The 17,287-nt window shown below is 38.1% G+C and overlaps 1 protein-coding gene across 24 annotated transcripts in view; it reads right to left on the minus strand.

Annotated features, from left to right (window-relative positions):
• Window positions 1-17,287, minus strand: part of LOC140481873 (poly(rC)-binding protein 3) — a 145,518-nt gene that overhangs the window by 30,208 nt on the left and 98,023 nt on the right. For 21 of the 24 annotated variants that reach the window (XM_072578469.1, XM_072578464.1, XM_072578470.1 and 18 more), the window contains 4 exons: window positions 3,385-3,531; window positions 1,109-1,132; window positions 632-664; window positions 411-527 (listed from right to left, as the gene is read on the minus strand). In XM_072578469.1, the coding sequence (XP_072434570.1) occupies window positions 411-527; window positions 632-664; window positions 1,109-1,132; window positions 3,385-3,453 (243 nt within the window). In that variant the 5' untranslated portion in view covers window positions 3,454-3,531. Of the gene's footprint in view, window positions 1-410; window positions 528-631; window positions 665-1,108; window positions 1,133-3,384; window positions 3,532-9,553; window positions 9,610-17,287 lie in introns of all 24 variants that reach the window. The other 3 variants (XM_072578472.1, XM_072578471.1, XM_072578466.1) reach the window with 1 other exon arrangement.

Below are 17,287 nucleotides of genomic sequence, written 5' to 3' on the forward strand. Positions count from 1 at the left end.
AACACAACTTGGTCTCAGAACTGAACTCAAAATTCATACTGCAGAACCTGTCAGGGGTAATGGGGATATGGTAGTGTAAACTTCTGTTTAAACTGAGGTACAGGTAATTGAAATTCATTTTAATGGCTGCTATGAATGCAGCTATATTCCTACACACTACACAGATGCAAAGAATATTTTTTGAAAGGAGAACTTGGGTAACAGTATTTTTAAATTTCACAAAATAGGACTGGTATTAGTTTTGAACTCTATAGTTGATAGATGTTTCTTCATAAACGGTGCACCTCCTGACAACTGCAGCAAAACTAATCAAAGGGAATCTACTCTAATCAAAATGAGACACCTACACAAACCACAGCTCATTTCAAAAGAAAGGTTTATTTCTGACTGCCCTAAGCCACGTATCTTACCTCCTCAAATTTAAAGGCGATCATTGCAAATGCCTTGAATATTGCATCAGTTGGACCTGTGATGGTTACAATTCGCTCGGGACAATTTCCTTCAGAGATATTAATGCGTGCACCACTCTGAAACAGCCACAAGATGTCCAAGTTACAGCAGGAAAGCTGATCAAACTACTTGGCAAAGGCACAAAACCTCAAATGAAAGATCACAGTGAAAATTCACTTACCTCCTCGCGCATTTTCTTTACAGTTTCACCTTTCTGAAAGCAGAGATACAAAGCACGTAAACCATTCACCTATATTCTGTTCATGCTATCCTGTAATCTATGGATATAGTAGCACTGGCGATAGACTGATAAGTCAAAAGGCATGAAATTTAAAATAATGGTTGTACAACATCATGCCTTTGGAAGCAATGAAAGTCCGCAGGTTTGCAGTTAAATGGTATGAAGTCATTAGAAAGTGGCAACTGTATGCAACAGGTAGAAATGATTACTACAAAAGTAATAAACCACACATTCAAGCCAGAGAGAAAAACAGGTTAGAAAGGCTTCTCATGAACACAATTTTATGGAAACCATAAGACTTCAGCCACAAACATATCAGAATTGTCATCTGAAATATCTATGCATTCACTTAATTTTCAAATTTTGGGAATGTGATTCATAATCAGAGATCAGCAAATACAAAGTAAAATATTATACCTTTCCAATGATGCTTCCAACTTCCTGTAAGAATCAAAAGGGGAAAAGAACATAGTAATGCTTATCCTGTAGATAATTCCTCTAATAGAGCACTACTTAACTCATCCACAAATTTTTGTGGCACATTCAAACAGACTTCAAGCTGTTTTTAATAAATGCTTTAACTGCCACATTAAAATACTGCAGAAAACAAATTTATTGGATACTAACGAATATCCTATTTGAAAACCTAAAACTTCAAGCTTCTGAATTCAAGTGATATTTGATTTACTAAGTGACACTCATAGTTCAATGGATTTGTGAAAAGAAATAAACCTTGCTAGACAAATACTTACAGTAAGAACCATGTTACAGTTCCAAAAGCAAAACACATTTCTTAATAATTCTCACCTTCCTGCAAATGTCAAGGGGCATAGGTCAAAGAGGATGATGTGGGAATAGTACTGATGAGGGGGTGGGTAGGAACATACAGCATGGGTTGGGAGCGACAGGGACAACTTTTGAGCCAGGGAAAAATGCCCAGAATGACCAGTGTATGGGCAAGGGTAAACGGAGCATGCAAGTCAAATAACCAGAAACCTACAGCAAGAGGCAAATAGCAGAGATGAGTCACTGAATCATTGCTGCTCTACTTCATGCAAAAGAGTCAGTTTAAAGATTAACAGAAATCTGGGGAAAATGTCCTTTTTTTAAAGTTAGTATTTTCAGTTAATAGGAAATACTACAGAATACTTAAATGGGTACACAATTCTTTAAATTCAGTTGATCAGCAACAAACTGACAAAAGTGGCACAGCAAATATAAAATGTTAAACAGTGCTTAAATAAGCAAGCAGTGACGTGCTCTGACAGAATCATTTCCATTTCTCATTTGGAAATTTAAGGTTAAATCACCTTCAAATGAGGGGCAGGTGGGCTAGAGTGAGTTCCCGCCACCGCTTGCCTTTAGAAATTGTCAATGTGAAGTTCTAACACTCCTGTCCAGTGTTAAAGATGCTTAATACTAAGAAAATCAGTGTTCAGCAATCCTGGTTTTAGGCTACGTTAAAAATCACAACACCGGGTTATAGTACAACAGGCTTATTTGGAAGCACTAGTTTTCAAAAGTGCTACTCCATCAGGTGGCTGTTTTAGGCTGACAGAGAAAGACAATGTCCAAGTGGTAAACATCAACTTTGTTCAGTCAAGATGACAAAGAGATCAAAATTTACTTTGGCCAAATCTTATGATCACAGCCAGTGTTTCCAACCTTGACTGGACAAAAAACGTCAACCTATTTTTCAGGTTTTTCTGGCTGAGGATCTTCCAAATTTAGCCAGTACATGAATCCTCAAAAAAAAAATCAACTATGAAATGAGCAAAAGGAATCCACGTAGAAAACTTGCCTCTTTTTAAAAAATAGCAATAGCTGCTATATTCTGCTTACTTGAGTTCAAATGCCCCAAACCATCTTTGGCAAAGTGGTTAAGGGAATAGGATGGCAGTTGGGTAGAGTTGCCATCAGGTAACAAGGGTGCCTTTGGGTTAAAGGGAGCAGGGGCAGGAGAATTGGATAGTTAGGTCTCTAACGATCTTGAAACTGGAAGACCTAAGCAAATATCTAACAGAACAGCATTAGATGTCCTAAAGAATGGTGTGGGGAAAGAAAATGCCATTCCCCTACTTAACCTTCAACAATTAGGATAGCATGAAAACATTTCAAATGGTGATATTTTACAATTGCTTTATTGCATGTTTCTCTCCAAAATGTTTAATCTGTCCAATTCTTTCATTTTAAAAAGGTCAACATTTGCCATATGAGCAAATGGTGATTACGAGTGTTACACCTTCACCAAACAGAATTCAAGTAAGGGAAGAGAAACTGAACATTGCGGGTCTCATCTGACACCAGAGGAATTCTTTAAGTTTACAAAAACCAAACATATAATTTTTACGTAACACAAAATAGGTTTATGATGAGCCATAATGCAATACTCATTCGGATTAATTTAATTCTGGCATTAGCTCATTAATTATTTTGAAGAAACTCACTCATTTCAACCATGTCCCTGTTATGAAAGTGTCAGCCAGTAAACCTATTTTGACAAGTCAGTCACAGTAATTATTTGTCAACCATATAAGCATTTGCAATAGTTGGAATATAAAGTCCCTGAACACACACTCCTTGATGAGCAATATTAAATGACTTAAAGCCAAGATAATTCATTACTGGTGACCACCATCAGCAAGACAAGCATCATTGCATTCCTCTTTGTAATACTAAAACTGAATATTGACCTTCCCATGCATCAGCAGTCGGATGGTAAGGGTAACATTTAGACCGCCTTCGGTAACTTTAGGGTCCATGGTCGTGGTTGTAGTATCACTGTTGCTCGTTTACTATCAAGGATTCCTCAGGGAAAGTGTATTTGGATAGTGATGCACCTGTATGTATACACAGGGAAAACAGTATTCATAAAAGAAAAATCACCTGTAAATCACAACAATTTGCATATACAAAGACCTTCAAGGAAAGCATAGCAATTCTCTCACTCGTCTAACAACCTAACATTTTGCTTGGGATACTTTTAATGAGGATGAAAAAAAAAAATCAAGGTATACAAATCCCCAGGTTCATTTCAAGTAAGTTTCTATTCAAAAGGGACAAATACGATTGTATAAGGCTCTTTCAAGACAAGACTAGGTACTAAAACCAGACACTCCAACTTTAGTTTGTGGCATAAGTCACATGATGGCAAGAATATGCAATCGATACATTCAAAATGAAAACAAATTAAATTAACTGATTATCCTTACTCTGAAGTCTTGAGCAAGTTTCAAACATGCAGATAAACTTACCGTTCAGCCAAAAATCCAATTACAACCAATTAATCGCCTCTAGCAAAAGGCACCTATAACATACCCACAAGATGCATTTCTTTCCAAAGAAATTAGGAGCCTGACTCTCAATTTGTGGTACTAACTACACACTTGGTCTCAGTGACAACAGCATCATGTTAGCTGTTATGTCAAGGTTGACAAAATGAAATGCCCAAACAATTTTGATCTTAAAATCAAAATGTCACAAAGAAAAAGTGTGTTACTGGGCTGCTGGCTCCGTTAAAAGACAGAAAAGGAAATTAATCGAAAAGGACTCTTGACTTACAGGCTCATTTTAGTCTATAGAAACAAAATGCAACAGATTTGGTTATGGCAAGGCCACACCTCCAGGAGTTGCAGCTTGTGCTTACAACCTTGGCTGCAGGAATCCATGCTATTAGACAAGTGTGTACACAAGGTCAGAGTACTAAGAGTGGGCCAGGGAGGTGTAGGGCATTGTTCAGAGCTGAGGGGGCCTGGAATTGGAGCAGAGAGTTTGGACTCTCTGTCAGTTCTCTTTACACACACATTTGAGCAAGGCAAAGATAGCCTGGTCAGGGGAAGGGTGGAACAGCAGTGGATGAATGTGCCTTAACTGGAGGGAAGATTAAGTGAATGGATGCTCAGCAGGGAAAGAGATGATGAGTGTAGGATGAGAGTGAGTGGAGATGGGAGGCAGGGCATTAATAAGTGGAAATGGAATATGACAAGGGGAACGAATGAGTGAGGGGACTGAATGGCAATGGAGACTAGACAGATGTGTGCAATAGCAATGAAGTGTGCCTGTAAAGGCTGTGCTTGTGTTTTGTGGCTCTTTAACGTCTGGAGATTATTGTAGCGTTTCTAAGGTTTATAATTCAATGCTTGCAATATAGGTAGCTTTTCAATAACGCAACGGTTGCATTCTTGTACAAGCTTGTGATATAGAAAAATTGCATTTTAGAAACAGCGCTGCAAGTGTTGGCGTTGTAATCGCATTACAGCCAACACACGTTTTAAAAGTTCACACTTGAAAGTGTCCCCAATTTGTCAATTGTATTACAGTGAATTCATGCTAACGAAACTGGAGTCATAGAGCGAAATGTAGAGTGACAAGGAAGCCTAACAGTCACTTAACACACCCAAAGAAGCGGTGATCAATTTTTCAATGGTGAAAACATGCTTTTTTTATTAAAAGCAGCACCATAGCTTTGTCAACTTATACCAAGTTTGAACTAAATCTACTAATTCATTCGAAATGTTTGTTGCACAGGTTTTCAGATTTATCATTTTCTAATATTCACATTCAGAAAGACAATTTCACCCAAATAATTCCACCACACATATCTATCACTTCTGATCAGGCAAAAATGTCCCAGTAAACTAATATCTTTGCATGTCCAGGATGAGCCAACAAAGTGTAAACTGAAGTTGTATTCAGAATGCTTATATATAGTTCATTAATGAACTGAACATTAAAGTAGGTTTCAGAATGGTGCCTCAAATTCTACAGATGACACTTGACTAGATATGAGAGACAGGCTAAGCTAATTGTACAGTTAATTAACACAGAAGGAAATCATTTCTTTTGAAATCAGAGTGACACCTTCACAAAATCTAACCCTTCCTTAACACTAATTATTGTGCAGCACATCTGGCATTAAAACTCATCTCCTGTTACTGCACACATTTTACATCTGTTACAAACTTCATTAAAACAAGGGAAAGAGAAATTCTAAGTGGACATGCATGCTAACTTTTAAACATTGTGTCATATGATTTTCATGATTTCTCACTGAAAATATAATTTGTTTTTAATTATAAATTATGGCCAAAAACATTGATCAGGTGATTACGTTGACGAAATATGAATGTAACTCTAGTCAAACTACTCACTACTTTGTATACAAAGAGTGTATTACCATTTTAAGTAGGAAGAAAAACTGCCATTTAATTAACTTCCCTTCAAAAATCAAGTCAGCTTTTCCCAGTAATGCATATCATCCCAAGGCACAGATCAGGAGTCTTTGTTAATCCATAGAAGTGTTTTATTAGAAATCATTCCTTCTTACTTTCAGCTCATGAGAATTTGAAAATACTTCCTTATTGCTAACTTACTTTTGAGGTTATGTGGCACATGCCCTGTTCTACTCAAGAGTGCCACATACTGTTCCCTAGCTTTGCAATAGCAAGCTGTACAGAATCAATGCTTTCCTGCCCATTCTTTTCAATATGGAGTGTACATAATGAACTATTTCAATTATGAAAGTAAATACACTGCTAAAGAGCATTGATTCTTTAGAAGTCAGTACTTTTAGGTACTAAAACAAAGGATTTTGTCTTAATATTTTCCTTCAAGCGTGTAACAATGATCTATATTGACATATGATATTTATAGGTGGGGATGCAAGGGCAAAGAAGAGATAGATATAAATAGAACAGGCTGTTCAAAGTTCGATCATTCAATGGGATCAAAGATTTGGTCCAAATTTCAAATGTAATACAATCACTATTACAAAGAAATCCAGCACAGATTGAATAGTCTTGTCTGCTGTAAACATGCCAGAATTTTTTAAAATTTCAAAAATTATTTATATGTAGACCAAAAGAAGTTCAGCTTATATTTGTTAGTTTTCCTATTTCAAACTGCAATCTTTCACAACGTTTGGGTGCTTGAACATTTTTTAAAATGAAACTGATAACTCCTCCGCATGTTCCCAGGCCCAAGGACCTGCACGAAAAGTGCAATGGGAATGGATTTACAACTAGAGTTACAGAAATACTCAATATCCAGAATAGAATGTGATCATTACAGGATTACATTACCCTAATGCATGATTAATTTAATCTATTCTCAAAGGGATATAGCTCTCTTGCCCTTGGTATTCCAACACACTTTCTGGGGGCGTTTACAATATGTTCTATTTCAAACTACATCTGCTTTATTACATTATCAATAATCTTGCGCATCAATTGATACAAAAAGCAAATACTAAATAATGGAAAAGTGAGCATTTACATTTCTTTCCTTATATCTTCCATTTCCACTTATCTTATTGACTATTTATTGTAATAGCCTCTATAGCAAATGTCCACATTCAACTATGACTATCGAGTTATTAGGATTACAGCCTCAATTGAAGCTCACTAGCATGTGCAGCCAACAAGGATCCTAAAACTGCACATCAACGTTCAGATTTGCTCCTCCCTGCTAAAGATTTCTCCAGTTAACTGTCTGGCACCCAAACATCTCCCACAACTGAACACATGAAACTCTCAGATCAGATCAGACAGTGGTTGTGACCAAAATGTCCAATTCAAAAACATTACACTGCTAAACACTTGAAGCCATGTCCCCAAATATCAGTGCAAAGTTAAATTAACTACAAAATTTACATGGGATTCTTAAAGGTTTGACATTGGCATAACAAATGAAACTTTCTCAGAAGTGCTACTTGGCACATGAAATTATAGAAGCATAGAGGACATTGGTTGGGCCACTTTTGGAATATTGCTTGCAATAGATTTATAAAATCAGGAGGGGCATGGATAGGATAAATAGACAAGGCCTTTTCACTAGCATGGGGGAGTCCAAAACTAGAGGACATAGGTTTAGGGCGAGACGGGAAAGATATAAAAGAGACCCAAGGGGCAACGTATGAAATGCGCTGCCTGAGGCAGAGGAGGAGGGTGGTACAATTGTAAAAGGCATCTGGATGGGTATACGAATAGGAAGGATTGGGAAGGATTTGGTGGCTGGTGGGACTAGATTGAAATGGGATATCTGGTCAGCATGGACGAGTTGGATTGAAAGGTCTGTTTCCGTGCTGTACATCCCTATAACTAAGAGACTGCCATTTTAGGCTATCATATTTGGACAGAACACTGCTAATTCCATATTAGAGCTACGCATGTTAGTCTCTTATTCCTGTACGTTCCCTTCAGTTTTTAATTTGCTGCTTCAAGTAGATTCGGCTCAAAGGCTGATTCAAACAGATTTTAGGTCCCTTCGGTAATATATTCCACACAAATTTCAAGAATCATTTATCAAATTCCTCAACATTTCTAGCACGTCTTAAACTTAGCCTCTTTTTACCAATTTAACCATAAAAAAAGTTCACTAGTTACCCTTCAAAATCCTCAGTTTTGAGCACAATTAGATTACTCCTTAATCATCTTTGGTCTGGTGAAGAGCTACAGATATTCAAGTATATTACACAAATTTGTCCTCTCACTCTTTGCATTATCCTAATGAATTTTCTACCATTCCAAAATCCCTTCTGCACAGCAATGCAGCAATTGCATGATTTGTCATCACCTCCTTGTTTTTGTCTTCAGCTTCTCCTTGAAAAAAATAGAACCCAGAACCCAAAATGTCCTTACAGCTTTTTCCACCTGCAGACCTGTCAATGAAAATCTCAGCACAGCTCTGAATCGTATTTGTCATGCAGAAAAAGTGGGGAAAACATTCCTGTCATTCATTTCTTTGAATGTTTCCAGGAGTCTCCACTAAACAGAAACCTGCTCACCACTCTAGTCTGACTGTCCTCCTAAAACTAATTGATTTCTTCCTTAATATATTGTGCATACCACTAAGAAAACAGTAATGTTGCATGGTGCATGTCCAATCAATCCTTGAAGTCTATAAAAAGATGCCCTAAGATAGATGCTAGAAATGCAACCAACTTGACAAGGATAAGAAAAATCAATTTACTCCTTCTGTACTTTCAATCTTAAGCCATATTATCCAAGTAACCACTTTGTCTCCAAGTGGAGGTAGAAGATAACAATTACATTAATAGGGGTAGTATTACAGACCATCTGATGGTGAAAGTTGATTGAAGCAAAATGCAAATTAGAAAACAAATAAGTTAAAACTAGAAAAATCATAGAAAATTTCAAGTACCCCAAAATTAACTCGTCATAAGAGACAAATAAGATGTAGATTATAGAAAGGTGTCACTACAAATGTAGATTGGATTTTCCCTGGATCAGGTTTCTGTATACAGAAACCTAAGCAAGCACTGGCTGTTGTATCTAGCAGTGGGGAAACTAATCAGAACAGAAAGGGGAAGTAGAGGTAAAAGCAATAGTTATACATAATAGTGCTTTAGATAGTAGCTAAGGCATAAACATAGCAAAAACCAAGGGAATTGGAGAAAACTTGATACACTGACTCCAATAAAACTTACAAAGATAAAACAGAGAACCTTGACGAGAAGTTGCAAAATGGCAACAGTTAACACCAAACACATTGCACCAAACAGGAACAAACCAAACATTAATGAGACAACAGAAATAAACAAAGATAGGAGCGAACACATGACAGTAATTGAAAGAGGCATTACACAAAGTACATGGACAGCACAGCAGCATGCACAGAACACAACCAGGGAGAATGCGAATTGACTGGAGGAAAACGAAAGGCAAAAAATTAGAAGAGGTAAAGAGAAACTGTTCATAGTTATCAGAGCATAAACAAAGATATGCTGCAGGTACAAATTTAAGAAAGGAAAGTTGAGATAGGGATAGGGTTACCAAGGAATGGTTAGAATAAAATCATGGGCAACAACGGAATGGCAGAAACATATTTTGCTTCAGTATTTACCAGGGAATCGAGTCAGGTGGACTTGACATCTGAAGATGAGATTTGAAATGATATAGCTGCATTTGAAATAAGAGAGAAAGATTAAATAAACTAACCAAATCAGTGATAAATCCCTCGTCCAGATAGTGTGCACCTGTAAGTTTTAGAATCTAGCCAAAAGAGAAAACATTACAGGCATTACACTTAATGATTAAGAAAGAATACAATGATAGAGGACGAAGACATCGCTACTGCTATTTTTAATGTTGAAGTGTAATAGAGCACATTCAGGAAATAAACCAGCCCGCTTAAAGTCTGTACTGGGGAAAAAAATTGAAATCTATAAAAAGGAGCAAATAGAAAAACAAAAACAAATAATTAATCGTTAGCATGCATTTCAAAGGCACTTTTAATTAACCTTATTGAATTCTTTCAGGAGATAACAGTAGGTGGGGTAATGCAGTAGATGCAATATTTCTGAAAAGCCTTTGATAAGGTACCACATAGAAGATTAACAAATAAGATCACAACATATGGTTTCGGGACACACGTAACAGTATGGATAGTAACTTGTTGCAAGACAAAGCAGTGGAGAGAGAAATGGGTCACCATTCAGATTAATGGAAAGTTGAAAGTGAAGTCCCACAAGAATCAACATTAGACCCATTGCAATTTGTAATTTACATTAATGATTTAGATTTCAAATCAAAATTTCCAAGTTTGCAAAGTATTTTAATTTTAGAGGGATAGTCAAACTCTGGAATCTGCAACAAATTAAATGAAGAGTCATAGAATTACAACACACAAAAGACAATTACCCTGTTCTTTATGTTTTCTGAACATATTTCCATTTTGCCTCCAAAGTTTACAATTAGCAAATGAATTTCAACAGAAGTTGAAAGATCATATCTCTAAGAAAACAGAGGCCACATAACCACAAAAGAATGAAAAATAGAATTGTTGGAAACTGGTAATTTTCACAGGTGGTGGTCCCATTCTTTTGGCGCACTGGTATTGAACGTCTTCAGGACAGATTTCTTCTTTCATTCTCATACCATAAGAAATAGGTGGTGAAGTAGGCAGTTTGATCCCTTAAGCCTGCTCTGCCATTAATAGTATCATGGCTGATCCGATGACATTCCTCAAATCCACTATCCTGCCCTTTCCCCAGAAGCTTCGATTCCCCTACTGATCGAGAATTTATCTTAGCCTTAATTGTACACCACACCCTTGCCCCATCACCTTTGTAGTAAAGCGTTCCTAAGACGCTCAATCCTCAAGAAATTCCTCCAGTCTTAAAGTGGCACCCCTTTATCCTGAGACAAACCCTTTGGTCTGCAACTCTCCTGTAAAACAAAACATCCTCTCAACGTTAACCCTATCAAACTCCCATATATTTCAAGAGGAGATCACCTCTCATTCTTCTTAACCTTTGAGTAGAGTCCCATCCTGTTTCACCTTTGTTCATATGACAATCCCTCCATACCAGGGATGATCCTAACAAACCTCTGAATCACTGCCAATGAAATAATATCTCCACATTAGGGGACCAAAGCTGCTCACAGTATTCCAGATGTGATCTCATCAGCACCTTGTACTGTCACAGCAAGACTCCCTACTCCTATAACTCTATCCTCTTGAAATAAGGGTTAACTGAATGACAAAGGTGGATACGTCACCTAGACCAGATGGACTACACCCTAGAGTTCTAAGGGAAATAGCTGAAGAGACAGATCACTAACGCCTGCACTCTCCAGAATCACTAGAATCAGCAAGGGTCCCAGAGGACTGGAAATTGCTAAATTGACACCAGTGCTTAAAAAGAGGGTAAGGCAAAAAAATGGACAATTATAGACCAATTGACCGAACCTGGGTCATGGGAGAGTTTCTGGAATCCATTGTGGAGGATAACATTTCTGAATACTTGGAAGTATATGGTAAAATAGGGCAAAATCATCATGGTTTCATCAAGGGGAGGTCATGTCTTGACAAATCTGCTAGAATTCTTTGCAGAAGTAATTGCAGGTTAGATCAAAGATAGCCTGGACTTCAAGAAGGCCTTTGACAAGGTGCTGCACAGAAGTCTGCTGAGTAAGAGAAGGGCCCATGGTGTCAGAAGCAAGGTGCTAGTGTGGATAGATTGGCTGACAGAAAGCAGAGTAGGGATAAGAGGGCCCTTCTCAGGATGGCAGCTAGTGATGTAGTGTTCCGCAAGGCTCAGTGTTGGGAAGACAACTTTTTACTTTATACATTAACAATTTAGATGAAGGAACTAAGGGCATTCTGGCTAAGTTTGCAGATGACAAAACGATAGGTAGAGACAGATAAGCATTGCAGCAGCAGGGAGGGCTTTAGAAGAATTTGGACAGTTAGGAAAGCAAACAAAAGTGGCAGATGGAGTACAAAGTAGGAAAGTACAAAGTGGGAATTTGGTAAGAATAGAGGCATGGCCTTTTTTCTAAATGGGGAGAAAATTCAGAAGTCTGAAGTGCAGAGTGACTTGGGAGTTCTAGCCCAGGATTTTCTCAAAGTAAACTTACAGGTTGTGTCAGTAGTCAGGAAGGCAAATGCAATTATGGCATTTATTTGGAAAGACTTGAATATAAAAGCAGGGTTGTATTTGAGACTAAAAGGTTCTGGTCAGACCACATTGGAGTATTGTGCAAACTTTTGAGCCCCATATTTCAGGAAGGATGTACTGGCCCTGGAGGGTGTTCAGTGGCAGCTAATGAGAATGGTCCCAGGAATGAAAAGCTTAAATACAAGGAACACTTCAGAACTCTGGGTCTACACTCTATGGAGTTTAGAAGGATGCGGGAGTGGTCTAATTGAAACTTAGAATACTGAATGACCTGGACAGAGTGGATGTTGGGAAAATGTTTCTATAGGGAGGAGAAACTAGACCAGAGGGCACAGCTTTAGAGGAAAAGGAAGACATTTTAGAACAGAGATAAGGAGAAACTTCTTCAGCCAGAGAGTCGTGACTCTGCAGAATTCACTGCCACAGAAGGCTGTGGATGCCAGGTCATTGTGTGTATTTAAGACAGATAGATAGGTTCTCATTTGTCAAGGAGATCAAGGGTTTCGAGGAGAAAGCAAAAATAGGGTTGAGAAAACCTATCAGCCATGAATGAATGGTGGAGCTGACTATGGGTTGAATGGCCTAACTTCTGCTCCTACGTCTTATGGTCTTATTCCATTTGCCTTACTGACTACCTGCTGCACTTCATTTACAAGTATGCACGAGTCGCTTTGTGTTTCAGATTTCTGCAGCTTTTCTCCAGTTAAATAATATTCTGTTCTTTAGTTCTCCCTTCCAAAATGAACTGCCCATTTTCAGCCCATTTACCAACTTTTTGTTCATTTACTTAACCTATCACTTTCTCTAAACTATTTGTATCCCTCTCAACCTACCTCTCCATTTGTTTTAGTGCCGATTCGGCTACATTACAATACATGTGTTAATGACTCGGAGGAAGGAAGTGAATGTAAACAGTTGTGGTTCCAGGACCAATTCCTGTGGAAACCTACTGGTCAGGTTTTCATTAACTATTCCTTCACTGCAACACATTTTTGGTAAGTTGCACATTATGACTTTTAGCTCGAAACCAGCTTTGTTCTTCATTCCTTTTGCTCAGTTTGTGACAAAGACTGTCAAACGTCCATGCATTATCTAGACAATATGTCCACAATCACTTGCTTGACCCTCTGCAGTGACCCAAGGGGAGTAAAACATGCATTTATGAAAAATGGAGGTCATACGACAGGGAAGACAAACCTTTCAGTTCAACTCACTAATGTTGATCAGGTTTCTCAAACACCAGCCTTGGGTGACTGACTGTGTGGAGTTTGCACATTCTCCCCATGTCTACATGGGTTTCGTCCGGGTGCTCCAGTTTCCCCCCCACAGTCCAAAGATATGCAGGTCAGGTGAATTGGCCATTCTAAATCGCCCATTGTGTTCGGTCCTTTAGTCAAAGGGAAATGGGTCTGGGTGGGTTTCTCTTCAGAGGGTCGGTGTGGACTGGTTGGGCTGAAGGGCCTGTTTCCACACTGTAGGTAATCTAATCTAATCTTGTCCCATTTACCTGCATTAGCCTACATGTCCAAATGTCTTTTAAATGGTGTAACTGTGTCTGCATCTATCACTTCCTCTGGCAGTTCATTACATACACACACTACTGTGTGAAAAAGTTCCTCTTCAAGTCCCTTTTAAATCTTTCCTCTCTCACCTTAAACTTATGCCCTCTAGTTTTGGTCTTTTATCCTGAGGGAGGCCTTTGCTATTTATCTTAACCAAGCCCCTCAATTTTATAAAGCCAAGGTTACCCTCAACTTCCTACGCTCCAAGGAAAAAAGTCCTAGTGCATCCAGCCTTGATAGAACACTTAACACAAAAAGGGAATTGATTTATATGCTGAATGTAGGTATAAACATGATAATTGGTACCAAAAATTTGAGTCGTGCCCTCTGACATACAGTAATAGCCCAGATAAGAATGCAGGAGAATGTTACCAGTGTCCCCAAGAGCTAGGATTTGAGGAGGAAGTATTTGCATGAATTAAATTTGTAATCTAGATAACGAAAGTGATTTTGATTGAAATGTTTAGCAATTTGAAAGGAATTGACAGGGTAACAGAGACTTTTTCTACATGTGGGAGCATCCAGCATAAAAGGGAATTAACTTAAAAATAAGAATCCTGCTATACAGGAAATAAATATATGAAGAAATGCATGGGACCCTCTGACAGATTTTGTCTGGCTCACTTAATACTTCAAAGCCTGCGATCAGCAAATCTTTGGTTAAGGCAAGATATAAAGCAATGGAGCGTCTTAACACCAATCAGTCACGATCTTCCTAAATAGTATAGACTCACTGTTCAGTTGTAGCATCATTTGTTCAATAAAAAGCAGAAAAAAGTGTATTGAATGTGGTATTTTTCCAACGTACTGCTCCAAGTGTTAACAAACTAAGACTAAATTTGCCCTCAATTCCTTATGACGAAATAAGGACTACTAAAACAGCAACTTAAGTTAAAAATCACATAACACCGAGTTATAGTCCAACAGTTTTAATTGGAAGCACTAGCTTTCAGAGTGCTGCTCCTTCAAGTGGTTGTGGAGTACACTATTCTTATTAGAGCAACCTATGAGGATGTTTTCTGAAAATGGAATTAGTCCTGGATTTCAGGGAAACATTGCCTGTAACTTAAATATTAGAACATGATATCAAAACTTGCATTGAAAGATGTGGCATCCCAGAATCAAAATGTTAATGCTTTCTCTCTCCAAACATGCTGTTAAACCAGAGTTTCGCCAGTGTTCTCTATATTTATGAGGACAATGGGCAACTGGTTGAAATTTATGCCTTAATGTTGATATCTGGTACATCCACGGGCAAAGACTGCGAACATACCGAGAAAAAGCTTCCACATTTTTGCATTTATGCATGCATATGTACAGATACAAGAAATTTCTTGTACTCTAAAAATGGTGAGCACTTGACAGCTTGTTATTACTACAGAAAATTCAAATATGATATTTTAAGTGTTGTGACAATCTATCCTCCCCAATTTTGATGTATTTTTTGATTGTTACATTAAGGTTGCGATAATTCAATCATCAAAAACTGACATTACTGAGAAAGGAAATCCAATAACAGGTGATCAAGCTCACATTAGGACTACATTTTCTGAAGCCCAAAACTAGAATATCAAGGTCCAATTGCATGCTTCTAATTTGAAGAAAGCAAGCAGCGCTGTGTTAAAACAAATCTTCATGGTTCCATGAGCTATGTTATTGAATTAAATACGGTTCATGCTCTACTGATCCTAACCACTGCTACATTTTTTAAAAACCAAAACATTTCACATTTTTATTCATGCAACTAGATGAAGTAAATCATGATCACCTCCATTTAACAGGAGTATACAGATTACAAATTCGTACAAATTACCCAACAGAATTTATTTAATCAGAGTATAAGAGATAGAAATGCTATAATTTAGTACTAAATAGACTTGCGATAATGGTTCATAATTTAGCCATTAAAATATAATACAGACCAAAGCACTGCATTTCAATGGTTAAGTGCCATATTAAAAGAGCTTTTAACCAATAGGTAGCTTTATAAAATTTCCAGGTCATTACTTTATTGTGTCCAAACAATGGAGATTCTTCATTTCAGATTTTAGAAAGACATCATGCTTCAGTAGCAATTACTGCCATATTTCGAACAGATATGAAAAGACTGAGATCCAGATATGAGCGACTGAATTTTCTAGCCTATTAACCAACCTCTGCCATAATTGCACCTCAAACCTGGACACCTTGACTGTGCTCAAAGGCTCCAACTTCAACTTGGGAAGGGGTGGGGAACATGAGCGAGTAAGTGAAAGGTAGCAGGGAAGGAAGGAATGAATCAAAAAGCCTGAAAGAACTATACCAAGTGAGCACTTGATAAATTCCAAAGCATTAGGAGCTACATATAATCTCACTTTACAAATTCAAACAGGATGAGCTAAAAGGCAAGCAACAAGATGCCCGGACTTAATTTTAATGATTTATTGACACATAACTACAGTAAATACTGAATATTTGACAGATGCAAATATAACACTGATAGGTCTGTTTATATTAAAAAAAATACAGAGATTTCCACTTCATTGACACCGACTACAGGGCAACCCCGATTATCCTAATGATATGGGTGGAGTGTATTTTGTTTGGACAACTGTTCGTTTGGATAACGGTTTACCCAAGCGTTGAGATCTTGTGCGGATAATAGAGGTTGTACTGTATAGTATAGCAATCACAACTGTCCAAAAACCTTGCCAAGTTGCTGTAATGGATGGATCATCAACAAAGATATCACTTGTTTAAAAGTAACCAGTTTGGATTCCGCCAGGACCACTCAGTTTCTGGCCTCATTACAGCCTTGGTTCAAATACAGATAGAACTAAATTCCAGAGCTGAGATGAGAGAGAAACTACCTTTGACATCAAATCTGCATTTGAGTGTGGCATCACAGAGCCTTAGTAAAACTGAAGACTCAATGAGAATTAGTGAGGAAACACTCTGCAAATTGGCATCATACCTGACATAAAAAGATGACGGTTGAGGTTGAAGGTCAGTCATTTCATAGGATCTCTACAGTACAGGTAGAGGCCATTTAGTCCTAGAGTCTGCACTGACCTTCTGAAGAGCATCCCACCACACTTCCAACCCTCATTCTATCCCCGAAACCCTGCATGTACCATGGCCAATCCACCTGCACAATCTTGAACATTACAGGCAATTTTGCACAGCCATTCCACCTAACCTGCATAGCTTTGGACTATGGGAGGAAACCAGAACACCTGAAAGAAATCCATGCAGACATGAGGAGAATGTGCAAACTCCACAGGCACCCAAGGGTGAAAATGAACTCAGGTCCCTGTGAAGGAGGGGTGCTAACCACTGTTCTACCCCCGATACCCCAAGGATATTTTCAGGACCGCTATACAGGAGTTTGTCAGGGTAGATATTTTCTCATCAACCTTTTCAAATAGCTATTATATGCCTCTGGTGTAGATGGAACTTGTGGGCTGATAAGTTGGGATACTATCACTGCACTCCATGACAGTGTTCCTTGGGATTAATTTCTTTAAATTGACCTGTTCAGAGTTATTACTAGACATTTCTGACCCTGTCATAGGGATATTACCACTGCGCTATATAGGCTTTAATGCCCTAGGCCCAACCAGCTTCAGCTCT

This window comes from Chiloscyllium punctatum, chromosome 10 (assembly GCF_047496795.1).
Source record: "Chiloscyllium punctatum isolate Juve2018m chromosome 10, sChiPun1.3, whole genome shotgun sequence".
Lineage (NCBI taxonomy): Eukaryota > Metazoa > Chordata > Chondrichthyes > Orectolobiformes > Hemiscylliidae > Chiloscyllium > Chiloscyllium punctatum.